This window comes from Euwallacea similis, chromosome 4 (genome assembly GCF_039881205.1).
Source record: "Euwallacea similis isolate ESF13 chromosome 4, ESF131.1, whole genome shotgun sequence".
Taxonomy (NCBI): domain Eukaryota; kingdom Metazoa; phylum Arthropoda; class Insecta; order Coleoptera; family Curculionidae; genus Euwallacea; species Euwallacea similis.
The window spans coordinates 3,462,887-3,474,310 of record NC_089612.1 but is presented as its reverse complement, the minus strand read 5'-3'; the positions used below and the strand labels follow the sequence as shown (position 1 = coordinate 3,474,310).

The 11,424-nt window shown below is 34.6% G+C and overlaps 4 protein-coding genes across 8 annotated transcripts; 2 read left to right on the top strand and 2 right to left on the bottom strand.

The window, feature by feature from the left end:
- Positions 1 to 690: 690 nt before the first annotated feature.
- LOC136408059 (small ribosomal subunit protein uS5m) lies at positions 691 to 2,482 on the top strand. Its single transcript, XM_066388820.1, has 7 exons — positions 691 to 848; positions 945 to 1,070; positions 1,148 to 1,375; positions 1,431 to 1,661; positions 1,720 to 1,919; positions 1,976 to 2,138; positions 2,197 to 2,482. The coding sequence occupies exons 1-7, from the start codon at positions 692 to 694 to the stop codon at positions 2,415 to 2,417; spliced, it is 1,326 nt and encodes a 441-aa protein (XP_066244917.1). The 5' UTR covers position 691; the 3' UTR covers positions 2,418 to 2,482.
- Positions 2,483 to 4,407: 1,925 nt separating this feature from the next.
- Gale (UDP-galactose 4'-epimerase) lies at positions 4,408 to 8,437 on the bottom strand. 4 transcript variants are annotated; one of them, XM_066388822.1, is made up of 7 exons: positions 8,196 to 8,437; positions 6,623 to 6,753; positions 6,425 to 6,564; positions 6,084 to 6,377; positions 5,867 to 5,980; positions 5,494 to 5,671; positions 4,408 to 5,303 (listed from the first exon to the last, which is right to left on the bottom strand). In XM_066388822.1, exons 1-7 carry the CDS (start codon positions 8,282 to 8,284, stop codon positions 5,074 to 5,076), a joined length of 1,176 nt encoding a protein of 391 aa, XP_066244919.1. In that variant the 5' UTR covers positions 8,285 to 8,437; the 3' UTR covers positions 4,408 to 5,073. The 4 variants fall into 4 exon arrangements, with proteins under 4 accessions (XP_066244919.1, XP_066244920.1, XP_066244921.1 ...); XM_066388823.1 differs by having other exon boundaries at positions 8,186 to 8,435; XM_066388824.1 differs by lacking the exon at positions 8,196 to 8,437 and adding an exon at positions 6,831 to 7,118 and having other exon boundaries at positions 6,623 to 6,767.
- On the top strand, positions 7,454 to 9,568 carry LOC136408075 (CCAAT/enhancer-binding protein gamma-like). 2 transcript variants are annotated; one of them, XM_066388852.1, is made up of 3 exons: positions 7,454 to 7,567; positions 8,739 to 8,907; positions 8,959 to 9,568. In XM_066388852.1, the coding sequence occupies exons 2-3, from the start codon at positions 8,818 to 8,820 to the stop codon at positions 9,211 to 9,213; spliced, it is 345 nt and encodes a 114-aa protein (XP_066244949.1). In that variant the 5' UTR covers positions 7,454 to 7,567; positions 8,739 to 8,817; the 3' UTR covers positions 9,214 to 9,568. The 2 variants fall into 2 exon arrangements, with proteins under 2 accessions (XP_066244949.1, XP_066244948.1); XM_066388851.1 differs by lacking the exon at positions 7,454 to 7,567 and having other exon boundaries at positions 8,674 to 8,907; positions 8,959 to 9,564.
- An 85-nt stretch (positions 9,569 to 9,653) lies between these two features.
- On the bottom strand, positions 9,654 to 11,300 carry LOC136408054 (U6 small nuclear RNA (adenine-(43)-N(6))-methyltransferase). The gene has a single exon (XM_066388813.1). It carries the CDS (start codon positions 11,163 to 11,165, stop codon positions 9,669 to 9,671), a length of 1,497 nt encoding a protein of 498 aa, XP_066244910.1. The 5' UTR covers positions 11,166 to 11,300; the 3' UTR covers positions 9,654 to 9,668.
- Positions 11,301 to 11,424: the final 124 nt, after the last annotated feature.

The window sequence follows — 11,424 nt, the reverse complement described above, 5'->3', positions numbered from 1 at the left end:
GTTGTAAAACTAGAAAAAAACTAGCAACACTGCATTATGATGAATCGAGAGCGCTTTTTACTGTTTTATGTTATTTAATACATTTTATTATAGCGTGTGCACAGTTTATGCAACTGTATGCTACTAAAAAGAAAACATTATTTGTCATTGCGAATCCGTTAAAAATATTAGTAAAAGCGCTTCAAAGAAATAAGTATTTACAGATATCGCACTACTAACAGGTGACACAAGGGAAATCTTAAATTTAATTTAGTAAAAAATAGATTATTTAATAGAATAAAAAAACATAATTTAGAAATACCAAATTTTTTTGAGACTCGCTATACATTTTTGTGTAATTATAAATGTGTACAGTACTTTTTCTGTAACTCTCGTATTAATCGTCATACTTTAATTTTCTTTACTTCACTTGGTTTCAGAGTCAGAGAATATTTTTATTTATTCGTTTACATGAAAAAAAACCTTAGTGGTAATTTTTCGATGCACGATCTTATATATATATGTGTAGAAAATTTGAAAACCATCATTTATAACCTAATACAAAAGAAATCTTTCAAAAATTTAAATTGAAATCCTATTAGAATGACAAACTCTCGAACTACCAGCAATGTTGCCGCATTTCTAGTATTGTTAATTAAACACTATTATTAAAATTGTTTTAAACTTAACCTTAATAGTTTTCAATACAAAAATGGCTAAACAAGTCTTAGATCTAACGAGAATATTTAATAAATTAACAATAGGAAGACATGCGTCTTCGCCCCTTTTAAATTACATACAAAACAATGTTTCATATGCTCGGCTTCTAACAACCTCATCCGCTCTCAACACCAACTTTTTCAATAGATGTAAGGGAAGTCCCAATAATCACCCTCAAAAAACTTTTGATTCGCCTCCTTAGGTGTTACTTTTAAATGATTACATATGGAATTTCAATGTTTCAGATCCTGCCAATCACTTATGGAATAGTATAACATCGGTAAGTAATGCAGGAAAGAAAAGAGGAAGGGGAAAAAGGGTCTCAAAGAAAAACATTAAGGACTTGAACAAGGGGCAAATTATAGGGGTTGGTAAGTAATAGTTGATAGTTTTAGCCAGCCAGGGCTACAGAAATCAATTTCTCTTGTTTATTCAATTAATATTACAGGAAAGGCCAATATAGTATGGCCAGGATTGTCAGCACCCATAATCCGAGGTAAAGAACTGGTTACTCGAGTTCAATTGCCAGAAGATCCAGAGCGTGAGCAAAAATTAGCCCAATTACGAAACACCATGGGTGCCCAAAAGGGCTTCAAATTAAGCTCTTTAGAAAGAGGGTGGTCAGGTACAAAGATGCCAGGCAGAAGCCTGGGGCCTCCTGATCCTGTAGGGGAAGGTAGTCTATGCAAGTTTATATTCTGAAAAGATTTACTTTTATGCAATATTTTTAGAGGATTTTAAAGGCTTTGACTGTCGGGTATTGGAGTTTAAAAACATAGTTATTATGAAAGGTAATTTTGGTAGAAAAAGGAGGTTGTCTGCTTTGGTTGTCACAGGCAATAAACAGGGTTTAGCAGGATTTGCCATGGGCAAAGCTCTAGAAGGTAAAACTGCTTTGCGTAAAGCAAAGAACAGATCAGTTCAAAAGCTAATGCATATTAAATTATTTAACAATCATACAGGTAGGTATTTAATAATCAAAATTCTATAGGTCATTATTAGTCAAAACGATTATTTTAGTGTGCCACAATTTTTTCACACAGTTTGGTGCCACAAAAATCTATGTATGGCAAAAACCTGAAGGATATGGATTAAGATGTCATAGAGCTATAAAAACCATCTGTGAGGTTATTGGGATAAAGGATCTACATGCCAAAGTTGAGGGTGCCAGAAATTTGAACCATGTAATGAAGGCCTTCTTTTTGGGACTCATTAAGCAGGTAAATATGTTTGGGACAAAGTAATATTGGAAAATGAGGTTTGGCTGTTCTAATAGAAATCTCCTGCGGAGATTGCAGAAGAAAAGGGTTTACATTTGGTACAGATTTGCAAGGAAAACAATTATTTTCCAAAAGTTATTGCTTCTCCTACCCAGTGCCGCAAACGTGAGGAAATTCCCAAAGATGAAATTCTTGAATTCAATCAGTACTGCTTTGGAGGTAAGTTTTTTCTATGATTTTGCTCAAGAGTAATAATGATTAATTTAAAAAAAAAAAGGAAAAGTTGTGCTAAAAAAGCGGAAATATCCCCCATTCTATACAAAGCTGAGGGATCACTACAAGTACGTCTGGAACCAGGAAAAAATGCGGAATTTACCTGAAGTTAAGAAGAATTTAATCGCAGAATACGGGGAAATTCGCAGCTTTTTGACCCAAAAATACCCAGAGTGTAGGCCGCCGAAATACGTTAAACGAAAAGAACCTGAAGAGGACGTTTGAATGTAGAACTATGATTTGAATAAAATGTAAATAAGTTGTTTTTGTGGGTTCAATTGAAAGTTAATAAAAATTATTTACGAAAATCGACTTAGGGCAAAGGGAGCGCGAAACAAAAATGTATCGTTTCCAATTTTAATTTTGTAGTTTTGTAGATTTTTTTGGCAAAAGGAATATTATATACAGTGTGGAATATTTAAATATCTCGAATACTAGGCATTCTATAAAGAAATGTTTAGTATCAAATTTTAATCACTCTAAGGGGGAAACGTATTGGTGTTAAAGTTCATTCCCCTCCACACCCCGTGTAGGTGTGGTGGGGGTTAACTTTTTAATTTCAAATGGCCATCCCTGTTTTTTTACAGTTTCGGATAATATGACTGAAAATAAGAAACATTTGTTTCAAATATTTTTTTAATTCATGCTAGAGAACACTGTAATTAACGAAATTCAATTCATATTTTAAATGGCAACTTTCATTAAAAAAAAATTCTATAGTAATAAAATGGGGCAAATAAACAATAATGTAAACAAATAAAACATTTTTTTTTAAACATTCTGTTGTGAATACTGCCTCACGATGGAATATTTGACCATACAAGAGATAATTGAAATGGTTTGAATGTATGGAGAGGGAGGTTGGCATCTAGATAATGCTGTCAGTTTCTACGCTTAGCGGTTTCCTAAAAGGTCACGATCCCGGTCTCCTTTCTATTGTGTGATTAAAAAACTTATTAATGAAGGGACTGTAAATCAAAAAAAAAGTCGCCCAGCTACTGTGTGTGGAAAAACAATCAAATTGCAGCTTTAGGTACTGTGGCATTTAATCCCCAAGTGAGTACAAGAGAAATATCAGGAATTTCTCATATGATATGTGGAAAATACTGAGGATGCAAAAGTTTCATCCTTATCGTATCATTTTACATCAAGAGCTCCATGGGAAAGAATTACAAAATCGTTTATACTTTTGAGAGTGAGCAGACACAGATAGAATGAAATTCCATTTTTTTCATTGTGTATTATTCTCTGACGAGTCATCGTTTACAAATTATAGAGAGTTAATAGGTAGAACATGCATTAGTGTTGAAAATTCCCATTGGTTTTGACAAATTGAGCACCAGCGCCCTTAAACCGTTAATAAAAGAGGGGCACTAATTTTAGCATCAATATATTCCTCCCACGGAATAATTAAACTTTCATAATAGACATTTTTTTGGTAGAGCACTTATTATTCGAGATATTACTATGTCTCAAGTTAAATGTTACACTCGGTATAATGCTATATATTGTATTCAACCTTACAGTTTACAACGAACACACTCGTTGTAACCGACCCTGGTAAAAATTGCATATAGAGGACATATTTTTTTGGTACCAGCGTGCTCGTTATAAGCGGACCCGATTGTAATTTTCTCTCCTGCGTATTGTTAGAATAGCGAATAAAAATATAGTAAAATGAAAATTTAAAAACAAGTCGGCATCATTGCACTCGGTTTGGCTATAGCGTGGAAACATGCACTTCTTCATATCACTAGTCTCGTGAGATGTACTGCATAGTCAAATATCTGTGAAATCAAAAGTATTTAATTTTGACTTTTTTTAGTAAAAATTGTTATGCACGTCTCTGATTTTACGAAAATCAAATTTCCACATGAAAATTCCTTGTCAAAAAAGAAAGTGAATCTGAAAAAAAGATAAACTGAAGAAAATGCTAATGTTTTTTGAAGAATTTTACATAATTTGCTCAGCACTTGCCCTAAACTGAATCCTACTACTAATCGCCCCATCAGCACCATTACCAATTCTCAAACGACACAACCTGTACAAAGCAATACAAATTCATTTTTGTTCCGTGCCAGACAAGCTGTAGCAATGTCGAGGCGTTCGAAACGCCATTTTATTCCTGTTATTACTACATTTAGTACATTTCTGCGCTGAAAATTGGGATTTTCAAATAATTTAATAATTTTTATAAACAGTTACTAAAACGCAATTTTTACTAATTTCAAACGCGTTCCACTGTATATTTCTCAACAAAGAAAAGAATTATCTTAAGATCAAAATAGAATAAATAGCTAAAATTATTGGCGAATTCACCATATAAAATGCTACACAAAACGGCCGTTTTCTTTGACTTTCTTTGTTTTCTTATAACGTTTTCTAATATGTTAGACAGACGCGACTAGCTTTTGGCAGCCATTTTGAGGCACTAAATCCGTGCCTTCGCCATTTTATAAATTATAACACAATCTCGATGACTACAATGCAATAAGTAGTATAACATACAAATAAAATAGTAAATAGCACCTTCAGAAAATAAATGCAATAAATACGATCACAATAAAATACTATTAAGTACCCACGTTGATTATCTTAAATAATACCGCACTAAGTGCAACGGCAAGTTTATTTCCTATTCTTTCTCATTAGACTTTAAGTTATAATATTGAAAGCTTTTCTTGCCTAGCGCACGTTGCTTCTTACCTACTAAGTATTTATGTATTACTTTTACCATCTTCGCGACAAGGTAAAGTCATCGCAAAGAAAGTACGAGTAAGGAAAAACAAGTTAGAAAAACTATTCCAGACATTATTACCTATTTATAGTGTATAGGTACATGTAATTCCCTGATCTTTGAGCAATAATCGAAAGCAATTTTCTAAGGGCTTTGAAAACCTTTGGGGTTCTTTTGCTGCCAATTCCAAGTGTCCTTGCACATGACATAGATGTCCCTGGAAGCGGTCCAATTTAGCTCTCTTTTAGCTAAAGAAGCGTCCGCGTAGCACTCAGCAATGTCTCCTCCTCTACGCCCAACTACGTCATATTTTACCTGTTTCCCCGATGCTTTCTCAAAAGCTTTAATAACGTCTAATACAGAGTAACCTCGGCCTGAAAACATCCAAAGGTTAAAATGCCAACTCTGAACCGAGGAAAAAAGTTTGTTGTTAATTAGTTAGATAAAGTTAATGACTACTAGCGATGATTTTTTGAGTCAGCCTTATTTTACATGCGACGCAATCTGTGATTTCTAAACGCTCGCAAACTACATTTCCCTAGTCAAATTTGGATCGCAAATCACCTGTTCCAAGATTGTAGGCCTTCCAGGAATTGAAAGAAGCCTCCAGCATCTTCTCTAAAGCTTTCAAATGACCGATAGCCAAATCGGTGATATGAATATAATCCCTGACTCCTGTGCCATCATGGGTAGGGTAATCGCTACCGAATACCTGCATCTTATCCCTTCGTCCTACTGCTACCTGCAATTTGTTCACATTTTGATTTATTTATCCGGATAAAAAATCAAGTTATGAAACTTCTATTCAAGCCATTAAACACGTAAACAATTAAGTATAATTTAGGTTATTTAATATGTCATGATTACTTTTTATCAGTTCAAGTGCAACATCACTTTACAAATTGAAGCATGTAGTCCTAAGATCTTTGAATCTTACCTGTGAAATGTACGGCATCAAATTATTGGGTATTCCTGAGGGGTCCTCGCCAATTTGCCCCGATTCATGGGCGCCTACTGGGTTAAAATACCTCAGAAGGATCACTTTCCATTCCTACAATAATTGAAATTATTTCTAGCAGTTCTAAGTAATAGAAACCACTTGAGATACATTTTAAAATTATTTCTTTCGCTGCAAAATAAGTACCTAAACTTACTGGATCGCTGGTACACAAATCCTTCAACATTTCCTCGACAAAGTACTTGGTTTTTCCATAAGGATTGGTACAACTCTGCCCAGTGGGGTGGTCTTCGGTAATGGGTAGAAATTGCGGGTTGCCATATACAGTGGCGGAAGAAGAGAACACCAACTTTTTGACTCCGTTGTTAGTCATTACCTCAAATAAAGCGGCAGAACCTCCAACGTTATTTTGGTAGTATGTTAAAGGGATTTTAACGGACTCCCCCACGGCTTTAAGGGCGGCAAAGTGGATCACCGAATCGATTTTATGCTGCAAAAGAGTATAAGACATGCCAATAATTAAAACTTCAGACTTACAGATTTAAATATTTTATCTAAAGCTTCTCTGTTGCGTATATCCACGTTGTAAAAAGTAAGTTTTTCTCCGGTGATTGCTTCTACTCGTTTCAAAGCTTCGGGCTTTTCGTTCTCGTGGGCAAAGCAATTCACCAAATTGTCTAGAATTTTTTTTAAATACACAATTCAAAATCGATAATCCGAATATTTCATACTGACCTATAGCAATGACCGTGTAGTTATTCTTAAGCAGTTCTACTACAGTATGCGACCCCACGTATCCGGCACCTCCAGTCACCAAAATAGTGCTATTTCCCTTCATTTTTTCATCAGACTCTGACACCCACCACCTAAGGGATCACCTCTATGTATTTTAAGACATATTTTTTGTAATTTAAAGCAGCAGCAATGATAGTTTGTAGCTTACCCAATGCGTTTACGTGGCTATACACAAAGGCACAGAAGCAGCTACTTTATGAACAACTAAGTGTTTAGAGATTATTTTTGCATATTTTACTCTTATCACAGCTATTAAACAAATACCTTTCGCGGCCTATAGCGATTATTCATAAAGCTAATAATGGAGCATTAAAAACAAATTTAACACTCCAGATTATTACTATTACTATTATTATAGGGTTATATAAGGATTAATTCCAGTGAGTCAAATGTTCTTTGCTTAAGGACCGGGCTATGACTTACCTAAACACTACAACTACAAACTGAAAATATCTTTGATTACAGGTTTGTCAAACGCTTCAAGAAGCTTTCTAGGTAAGCCCAATGCTCACTTCATGTACAAATCTTTAATGTAAGTTTTCCAGAAAGATTCTTGAATTCTTCTAGGATGCAATGTTGCATAAAACATTTCAAATAATAATGAATTAAAGGTATTCCAACCCTGTATTCAAATTTAGCCACACATTTCTCAATCTAAGCACTTGGTGACAAGGGCTTATTAAATCAATTGGGTTGATAAGCTTATCAGTTTATACCTATATTTAGTTCAGTGCTCGCTTTGTGGAGAAAAGTAGCTTCCCCTCATTTATTGTGATATGTGTGTTATTAGTACAGTGAGACTATTGGAGAGTGATATTAAAGTTTACTTTAACAGGGATGATAATTTCAGTGCATGTAACAGCAATTGTTAACAATGTTATGGGTGTATGTTAGTTCTCTATTTATTTTCCTTAATTTTATTGTTTCAAGTGAAAAATCATGGGATTTTTGATTATTTAATTGAAATTCATGTAATGTAAATATTTAGTAATAATGAGTTTCTTTATTCACTAATTTAGCTTGAAAAATAAACAAACTAATTCCATCATTTACCTTGAAATTTACACAAGTCTAGTACTTAATTTCAGAGATTTCATAATACTCAAAAATGTTAATTTATACATCCTCAAGCAGCTTAAGAAATATAATTTATTCTGTTAACTTATATTTATTCCTTATGTCAGTTGTATTGTCCATTTTTAAAATGTTTGTTTTTTTAAGGCTTTTTAATATTTTTTTAATGTGCTCCTAATACTAAACTTATATTACTTTTAAACATACATATACTCCTATGTACACTGCTTTGCTTATTTGAGGCCTATGTTAACAAGACAATACCTCAATGAACAAGCCTTAAACTTACAGAATTCCCGAAAAATTATTTACTTTAGAAAAACACGAAGTTAGGTGAACTTTTTTGATATTGTTCATAGTGTTTAACACACAGATTTACAGTTAAAAAAGTAAAACAAACATTGTAATTTAAAGGAAAACATGACTTACCAACACTTACTTGGTTATGAATCCTAATGGAACTATGGCATAATAGAACACTACGAACACGTACGTGGATTTATACAATAACGATAACATGGTTATCATTTATAGTAACACAAAAATAGAAAAATAACCAAATTAATTAAACATTTCAATCATAAAACTGTATACGTGTGTAAGATGTACATGATTGTTGCTTGAAAAGAAAAACATTAACAGCAACACTGACAACAGCGCAATTATGCAAATTTTTAAAGAAAAACAACGTATTTAAATTAAAATAGACTCTTCCTCGGATACATAAACCCAATAAGAAAGACAAAGATGCCACAAATCATTCAGTGCAAAAAGATTCCAATATTAAGCCTCATCCTAGTCTAACCGTACAAAACAAAAGAAGATAACTCATGGTCTGTTACTCCAAATACTCTCAATTAGAAAACGAAATTTCCATTTAAAATAATCTTGACATTTCGTCAAGGTCGGCACTTGACATTGACAAACATATTGTTGATATTTTGACCAAAAAAGTTTTTGCAACAAATTCCAATTTTTGCAGTCTTCTCTGAAGAAAGTCCTGCAAATTCCGTGATATTACCACTCTCCAGATACAAACTGGTCGCTTACAGGCTCGAGGGATGCCCAGGAGAGGTCGAGTCAAAAAAGAGGGCCCTGAATCCGGAGAGGACTCCGATGAGTACCGTAAGAGGAGGGATCGAAACAATTTGGTAATAGCTGTGACCCTGAACAGGAAACTGTTAGCAATGAATCCTATTTAGGCCGTTAAAAGAAGTAGGGTGAAGTCAAAGCAAAAGACGCAGGAGACTGTGAGCCGGGTGAGCAAGCTTCGCAATGAAAACTCCATATTGGAGGAAAAAGTGAAGACTCTTACCAAAGAATTGAGTTTCCTGAAGGAGTTGTTCTTGGCGCATGCTTCCAATAACATTGATCCATCAAAGTTTGAGGGGGTCAGTCTGCAGAAGCTACTGGAGGATGAGTCAGCAGCAGGAACTAGCGCTGATGGCAATAAGTAAACACCTGAAAAATGTAAAACTTTATCACTATGGTTAAGACAAATGTAAAATATTTTCTCTTTGTTAAAGCCTGGTTTTTAATTCAATTTCACAGCCCTCTCATGAAGGAAAACTTAATTGAATAGATGATATATTTTTTGCAAGACAAAATGGGAGTTAATCTCCACATGATGGCACTGGTTCATGTTCCAAACCAAATCTAATTTTTTCATAATCATAATTTCTTCAATAATCTGCTTTATTTTGTAGCTATTTATGCTCAATTTCATTTTCTATCTATTTATAAAAATGAATTGCAACAAGTGGAATGGCTGAAAATAGATCTGCTTGCTAATTTCCATTTTATAATTTTATTACTTCAAATTCATGGTATTTACTTCTCCTAAACTTTAAAAGTTCCAAACCTACAGGAAAAACTTGTGTAATTTTAGTTTATTAGAATATTTCTGTTATAACTATAAAGATTTTTTATGAAAATGTTTCTTAATATCTCCCCTTTTTCCCATTCTACAATAAAGCACTAATAAACAGTGAACCTCATTTATTGCTTTAGCAAAATTGTTCTTAACATACTGCATTATTTGATGCAAATACTCCCGATTCCCCATTTCATCCACTGTGTTCAGTTCCACCACAATGTTATTACTTGAACAATTAACTGCAACCATAAACTTGTAAAAAACTGAGCTTTCACTGGTCTCCGACTCAGTGCTGAGCCTTAATTTTTTTGCAGTAGATTCGCACAGCAACTCTTCTAAATTCCTTTTTCTGGGAGACGTTTTCTCCTCTTCAACAACATTATTGTTTTCCATGCCTACCTCTGGGGTCTTCCTCATATTCTCCCTGCGTTTCTTTCTCTGGTTTGACCAAGTGTTTGAATAAGCACTCACAAAGTATCTTGGATGCAATTTATTCCTGCCGACAGCTTCAAAAGTCATTTCTAGATTTTTGAACATTAACAGGAAGGCATCGGTGACTTTTGCCACATGTTCAGGTTGATTTTCCAAATCAGGCACCTCAAAAAAGAGTGGGACATGTGATTTTAAAGGTTTTGTTGCCAGCTTCACCATATCTGGAGCTTTCTGCAGATTACACTCCAAAAAAGTCCAGGCCAGCCCCCATCTTGTGGTATTACCTTGACAGAACTCAGTCTCCTTAAAGCTGCCAACTCCTGCCTGTCTTAAACTCTTTTTTAAGGCTGGCAAATGACTCTTTTGGCCCACCATACTTGTATAAAGCTTTACTTTGGTTTTCAATGATTTGCTTTCATTGATCATTTTTTGGATGAATTCCACTTCACCTCCTTTGACCACTACCTCAGTTGTAGTGGCTACAAAAGCATTTTTCGGATGGGGGCGACTTGCCGAGCGAGCCTTGAAGAAGGGGTGTAGCTCTTGTGTGCTAGCAAAGAAAGGAGGATTACACATACAAAAATCGAAATCCTGTCCATTAATAGCATCATTTAAAAGGCTGTCACCAGGCACTTTTACAACAGTTACAAGATTTTGCAGATTGTTATTGTTAACATTATTTTGGGCATATTCAAAGCTTGTTGGGTCTGTCTCAGTGGCAACCATTGACCACCCATTCTTCTTGGCTGCCAACAATGGATATACACATGAAGCTCCAGTTCCAATATCGATGCCCTTAACTTTATCAGACTTCTGCAAGAAATCCAATAAATCTTCAATCCACAAGATGTAGTTGAGGCGTAAAGGGATGGTGGGAACAAGTTTGTTTTTGGGAAGGTTAACAGTCAAACCAAAGTTTTTTTTCAGAAGCGTGCAGCACAGAACTCGGAGGGCGTCGGCATCTTTAAAGTTGAAATTTACTTTACCGGAAAAGTCCAACTTTACATAGGGCTTGAATTCCGGAAACTCCAGGGCCAGTTCCTTGAAGTTCGGGGGTGATTTATAGATGTTTCGAGGATGCATGTGTCTGTTCATGGACATCGTGGTTTCGAGATTCAAAATGGAGCAGAAAAGGCATAAAAAAGTAGTCGCACACAGAAAAAATTTTTAGAAAAACGTTCGAAACCACCGCGAAATTTTTGTAAGTAGTCGGAAAATAGCTTCATGTAAATGACCAGCTGATTAAAAGATATGACATTGGAGATTAGACAAAATGATTTCTTATCTGCTTTTAATGCGTACAATTAGAGTAAGAAAACAACATAGTTTAACTGATTCAACAAATGGTTAAACTACGAAA

Coding starts and splice junctions, on each gene's coding strand:
- LOC136408075 (XM_066388852.1), top strand. CDS start 8,818: ATGCCCAGGAGAGGTCGAGTCAAAAAAGAGGGCCCTGAATCCGGAGAG. Junction 8,908..8,958: donor GGAGGGATCGAAACAATTTG/GTAATAGCTGTG, acceptor AATCCTATTTAG/GCCGTTAAAAGAAGTAGGGT.
- LOC136408059 (XM_066388820.1), top strand. CDS start 692: ATGGCTAAACAAGTCTTAGATCTAACGAGAATATTTAATAAATTAACA. Junction 849..944: donor CACCAACTTTTTCAATAGAT/GTAAGGGAAGTC, acceptor TCAATGTTTCAG/ATCCTGCCAATCACTTATGG. Junction 1,662..1,719: donor ATTATTTAACAATCATACAG/GTAGGTATTTAA, acceptor CGATTATTTTAG/TGTGCCACAATTTTTTCACA.
- LOC136408054 (XM_066388813.1), bottom strand. CDS start 11,165: ATGTCCATGAACAGACACATGCATCCTCGAAACATCTATAAATCACCC.
- Gale (XM_066388822.1), bottom strand. CDS start 8,284: ATGATAACCATGTTATCGTTATTGTATAAATCCACGTACGTGTTCGTA. Junction 5,672..5,866: donor TGATGCCGTACATTTCACAG/GTAAGATTCAAA, acceptor AACAAATTGCAG/GTAGCAGTAGGACGAAGGGA. Junction 5,304..5,493: donor GGCCTACAATCTTGGAACAG/GTGATTTGCGAT, acceptor GGATGTTTTCAG/GCCGAGGTTACTCTGTATTA.